The 5,955-nt window shown below is 42.8% G+C and overlaps 1 protein-coding gene across 1 annotated transcript; it reads left to right on the top strand.

Annotated features, from left to right (window-relative positions):
- On the top strand, window positions 1–5,072 carry got2a (glutamic-oxaloacetic transaminase 2a, mitochondrial). Its single transcript, XM_071416895.1, has 10 exons — window positions 1–188; window positions 1,217–1,373; window positions 1,564–1,692; window positions 1,790–1,849; window positions 2,194–2,355; window positions 2,485–2,589; window positions 2,686–2,836; window positions 2,956–3,121; window positions 3,209–3,359; window positions 3,507–5,072. Exons 1-10 carry the CDS (start codon window positions 109–111, stop codon window positions 3,627–3,629), a joined length of 1,284 nt encoding a protein of 427 aa, XP_071272996.1. The 5' UTR covers window positions 1–108; the 3' UTR covers window positions 3,630–5,072.
- Window positions 5,073–5,955: the final 883 nt, after the last annotated feature.

Here is a 5,955-nt window from a genome sequence, read left to right as displayed (position 1 = left end):
GCCGAGCATGTGGGGGTGTGCTGGTTTTGACAGCTACTTCAACTAGCTAGTCCAGTGTGGGAGAACTCAGGAGACAGCTTTCCGTGCGTGTCGTCTCGAATATCAGCAATGGCCCTGTTGAAATCTAGCAAGATCATTTCTACCGTCGGAGTTCACCCTCCATTGGGTGTCCTCTCCATTCGTGCCAGGTAAATCATCTGCTCTTAGAGTAACGTTACTGCTTTATTGTTGTTTTATTGACTAGTCAGCTGGCCAGCTAGGCTGACAACAATAGATAGGCAACTCGTGTAGAGCTAGCAAGCATACTAGTTCTAGCTAGCTAGCAGACGACCCTTTGACTTTCCCCTCAAAGGGAGCAGGCTACTGTAGCTGGCCAACTCAAGACATATGAACCGCTAGCTAGCTAGTTTTCACAGCCATGTCCATGTAGTTATCATGTTAGTCTAACCATCTACCTTGCCAATGTTATAGCGGATTTCATTATGCCTTGTGAGGCTGGTTGGCTATTTGCAACCTCACAACAAACCAAGGTTGTTAAGTGACTGGATAAATGTAAAGGTAACGTTGTCAAGGTAACTAGGATCCAGTGATGTGTTTTAGCAGGTAACGTTAAGTGGTTAGCTGATAGCCATACATGAAGTGTCAATACTTAATATTCTTTCTTATGATTATAGTAGAGTTGGCAAAAGAGCAAGAACTTGGAGTTGAAACAGCCTTGTTAGCTTTCTACACACAAAGATTTATATGACTGTGCTAAAGTCACAAAACGCTAGTTGGCTGGCCATCCTAGCTAGTGATGTTCACCCTCCACATGACTGGTCAAGTATGTTTCATTATTGTACTGCTGGTGACTGGCTGCCCACTGAAAGATAGCTAGCTAGGCCCATGAAATTAAGTTTAATTGACGCAATAAATGTTGTAGGCCTATGGGCAGAAATATTGCAGGATTACTGAATGTCATCCTTGCAACATTAGTGGTTGGTTGTTGATGCTGCCACACAGACTATCCAGTATGTGTATTCCTGTGTGTGGAAGCAGACTTCAGCCTAATCAATTTGAGATTATTAGGGGATTACCACCACCTAATTTGGATTGAATCCTCCTTAGTGCAAAGGTATCAGACAACTTAATTGGGTGTAAATCTAGTTGAAGCAAGTCTGTGATTTACTGTCTATCTTCTACTGGATGTCTCAATCTCCCTCCCTGACTGTTTCAGCTCATGGTGGTCCGAGGTGCAGATGGGTCCCCCTGACCCCATCCTGGGGGTGTCGGAGGCCTACAAGCGGGACACCAACCCCAAGAAGATTAACCTGGGTGTAGGAGCATACCGTGATGACCAGGGCAAGCCATATGTCCTCAGCTGTGTTCGCAAGGTGTGTTCAATCACTGCATAATGTTTATGATAACTAATCTCATCATATCCATCATAACACGAGAAACTCCCAACTTTCACAAGAGACTAGAAGTTAAACAGACATCAGCCTAGCTGTCTATAATCACCTTGACACTGAGAACAGACTTAACTAAAAACCTTGGCTTGACTTTGACCCTGTGTATACTTAGGCTGAAGCTCAGATTGCTGCAAAGAAGCTGGACAAAGAATACCTGGCTATTGGCGGTCTGGGGGACTTTACCAAGGCATGCGCCAAGCTGGCTTTGGGAGATGACAATGAGGTTATCAAGAGTGGCAGGGTAAGTCAAGCCTTTCCTGGAACCTCAGACATCCTGATTCCACAGCACAGATTAGAAGCCTTATTTTTACAGTTTGTTGTTTATTCCCTGTTCACAGAACATCACTGTCCAAACTATTTCTGGAACTGGGTCTTTGAGAATCGGAGCCAACTTCCTGGTAAGAGCCCTGATCCTTTTGCCTTTTTACATCTGGGTAGTTCCATGGTAACAGAGTGATGCTGAGACTCGGATTGTACACTTTAAAATGTATGTTAAGCAAAAACCAATGATTGTAAAGTTAAACAAACCATACAACTCTATGCACAAGAAATACTTTTAACAATTTCCACAGAAAATTGTACAAACAAATTTACTTGAAGAACATTGCAGATGCTAAGTTTGGTAACATAATGAAGGTTTGAGGTAACAAAATGACGGCACAAACAGCAAACTTTGCATCTGCACAGGCTTATTAATGAAAGTCTCTTTTCCCTACTTTCTTCATTCCTCCACCCGTCTCAGTCCCGTTTCCATACAGAAGCCAGGGACGTGTACCTGCCCAAACCCTCCTGGGGGAACCATACACCCATCTTCAGAGACGCTGGGATGCAACTGAAGGCATACACCTACTATGACCCAAAGACCTGTGGCTTTGACTTCCAGGGAGCCCTGAATGACATCTCTGTAAGACATGGCACAGAAGCCTAATCTCCCCCTGTCAATATGTACAGAAAGTACAATAAACTGCTAGATAATTGTATGTCCATGTATTATAGATAAAAAAAAATAAAAAATGTGTTTCCTCTTATTCAGAAAATCCCTGAGAAGAGTGTCATAATGCTTCATGCCTGTGCCCACAACCCCACAGGAGTGGACCCTCGGCCAGAGCAGTGGAAGGAGATTGCTGACCTAGTGAAGGTTAACACAGCTGAATATAAAGTTCTCGGTAGCCCTCTGACACCTCATTCGATCCGGGAACCAGGCCAAAATATATAACAATTTTCTTTATTCCAGAAAAGGAACCTCCTGGTGTTCTTTGACATGGCCTACCAGGGATTTGCCAGTGGTGATATTGACCGTGATGCCTGGGCTGTGCGTTATTTTATTGAGCAAGGCCACAACATTGTGCTTTCTCAGTCTTTTGCTAAGAACATGGGTCTCTATGGTGAGTAATGATAATCACACTGGTCATGTTTGAGTATAATGTTGGGGGGGGAACCCAATTATTTTGTGTTTATTTAAGCTAAGCATCATACCTTGTGTGGTGGTGTGTTATGTCCCCAGGTGAGCGTGTTGGGGGCTTCACTGTTGTGTGTAAGGATGCTGAGGAGGCCAATCGTGTGGAGTCCCAGCTGAAGATCCTCATTCGGCCCATCTACTCCAACCCTCCCATGAATGGGGCACGCATTGCTGCCACCATCCTCAATACACCAGACCTGTACAAAGAGTGGTGAGTAACAGTCATCCACAGTGTCATACTTCAATTGTCTCACAGCAATAAATATGGGCCCAGTTGAGTCACGACTGTTCTCTCTAGGCTTGGGGAGGTGCATGGTATGGCCAACCGCATCATCACAATGAGGGAGCTGTTGGTGGCCAACCTGAAGAAGGAGGGCTCCACTCGGAACTGGAAGCACGTCATCGACCAGATTGGCATGTTCTGCTTTACAGGGCTGAAGCCTGAACAGGTAGAGTAACTGTCTCTACACGGTCTTATACTATAGTATGTGATTTCCATCGGGTCACCTACTTGTAAAGGAATCATCAAATGAAACATTGACTATACTATAAGTATCAGATGAGTCATGAGTATAACTGTATTTCAACTTGTGCAGGTGGAGCGCCTTACGAAGGAGTTCTCCGTCTACATGACAAAGGATGGGCGTATCTCCATGGCTGGTGTCACCTCTGGCAACGTGGGTTACCTTGCACAAGGTATCCATGCAGTGACCAAGTGAGATGGTCGACCAGGAGTCACACACCGTAGTCACCATCAGAGGACAGAGGGGCGGTAGAGTCAGACAAGGAAAATACGTCCTTATGAAAATTAACTCTCTCCTCAGCTTTCCTTTAGGGAAAGACTCAAAAGTAAAGATACCATAGGGTTATTTCTGTTGTAATTTTCTGTTGGCATTGTCTAGATATTGTATGTTGGACCATCTAACTAGGCTTTTAATTGTGAGTCCTCTGGAAAAATTGTGGGTTCCCTGGGAGAAAAAATCAAGGAACTCTTGAATCTTTTTCAGACATCAAAATATCTTATAGATCACACTTCCCAATGAAAGCACACGTTTAGAATCGTGTCTATATTGCAGCAAGTCCTCTCACTTAGTTTGAACACACCCTGTCTCTAAAAGAACTGTGCTCAACTGTTGGTTGTGACATGGACACCAAAGTAATAAGGATTAAGACAATTATTTCAGTTAATTGTATTGAAATATGCGTCTCTGAATTATTAATGATTAACTTACAAAGTATCTTTCAAAAAGATATCAGGTGCTGAAAAACTTTGTCAGTGGAACCTGCCTAGGTAATTCTAGTGGAGTCATGGCACTTGTTTTATGAGGGGTGATATGCGCTGCATGGAGTCAACGATTGTGATTATCAACTGGCCACAATGTGTGCTAAGGATGTTATTCTGCTGTTGTAATTTATTGTAACGGATGACCACCATCTACCAATCAACTGCCACATCTCCCACTAATGCTGTACCATTTAATTGAACTATGTTTATCTATGGGCTGTACACAGTATACTGTTTTGACTCAATTTCAGGAGCATGAAGGGAGTTTTGCTGCTTGCACATTGCCTTGTATACATTCCCCCGCATGTGCTTCACCTTCATTGAAAGTCAAATGTAATGCACCTTAAGATTGCCCTCTGACTTTGAGTGGTGTACATTTCTGATGGGCCATGGAAAGCAGAGTCCAGCCAACCTCTAACACAGACTTGCCCTCAAGCCAACCACTGACTTATGGTTTTTACTTTGTGTTGTAAAAGATTACTGGTGGGTTCCACCTTGTAGATTATGGACTGCAGGGCCCCAAACATTCTAAAGCATGTCAGAAGTTTTACCCTTTCAGTCACCTGCTCTGTTGAGGTTGCAGATCTCTGGCCCCATGTGGTCCCAGGAGTTGGAACTCCTTTCTTTTGGTGGAGGCATCTGCTTGTTCTAATTAGACACTGATTTTGAACTACTGGAACGGTCATCTTTTTCTGCCCAATGTCACTATTCAAATTAATCTGATGTTCTTTTGAATGGTACTCAATTCTCTGAAATAATCTGATCATGATTTATGTGTACTGTAATCTTCTGAGTTTCTCAGATTTGAGTCAGCTTCATTTCATTATTTATGTCTGACCAGTGTTATTGTCACTAAAATAAAGATGGTTGCACAGTTTGTAAATGTCAGTTTCTTAATTTTAAGCAATGACTCAAGCACTAAAAATGTCAACTGTGTATTAGTAAAAAAGATCGGTAAGGCAGCGGGGAAAGGATAAAGTGCAAAAGTTGTTTTAATTCAAGAAAGGCCTACAACTTACTGACATGGACACTCCTCTTCAGTGCATGCAGAACACTGGAAACCTTAGGTAGAAATAACTTGAGTAGGGTTGCAAAGGGAGGGTATTTTACTGGTAACTTTCAAAGTTTACTAGTAAACTACCAGAATTTTATGAAATTTATCATGAGCTCTAGTGGTCTTTTTGGATAGTTCAGATTATCACATGTCTGTTATTATCTCTGGCCCACTGTGGCCCATAGAGATAGAGAACTCTAGTGCCCAAAAGCTTATTTTATAATGGGCAGCGCCATTGAGGACTTTAACCATTTTGAAGTAGTTAACTGGGTGGGACTTCCTATGTGTTAAGGCTCACATAATTCCATACAGATCTGCAAATGAATTATACTCATGAGGAAACATTCTATGTCTGCAGGTGGCAGTAAATAGGCAAACGTCGCTTTATACCTGTTCAAACAACACACTAGATGGCAGTGTGCACCCTTTCAGTTTGTTTGCCAACTCAGAAGTAGTAGAAGAAGAAAATATACTACTTAAAAATGGAGGGCTCAATGGCGCCGCCACAAACAGAAGGGAAACACAGACAAGTCACAGGGGCTATAAAGCTGAAGCATCCATTTACAACGTTTTCTCAATTGTAGCTGTGTAGGGGTGCAAGGTAAAATTGAGAACAGAGGAGGCATTACGTAACGGAAATATGCAAATACTTCACGCCAATAGGATCTCACTAGCTCGTGCTTGGTTTTGCCCACCTCCTTGCTGG

Source organism: Salvelinus alpinus, chromosome 9 (assembly GCF_045679555.1).
Source record: "Salvelinus alpinus chromosome 9, SLU_Salpinus.1, whole genome shotgun sequence".
NCBI lineage: Eukaryota > Metazoa > Chordata > Actinopteri > Salmoniformes > Salmonidae > Salvelinus > Salvelinus alpinus.
The sequence above is the reverse complement of the archived record's forward strand: the minus strand, read 5'-3'. Positions and strand labels throughout refer to the sequence as shown.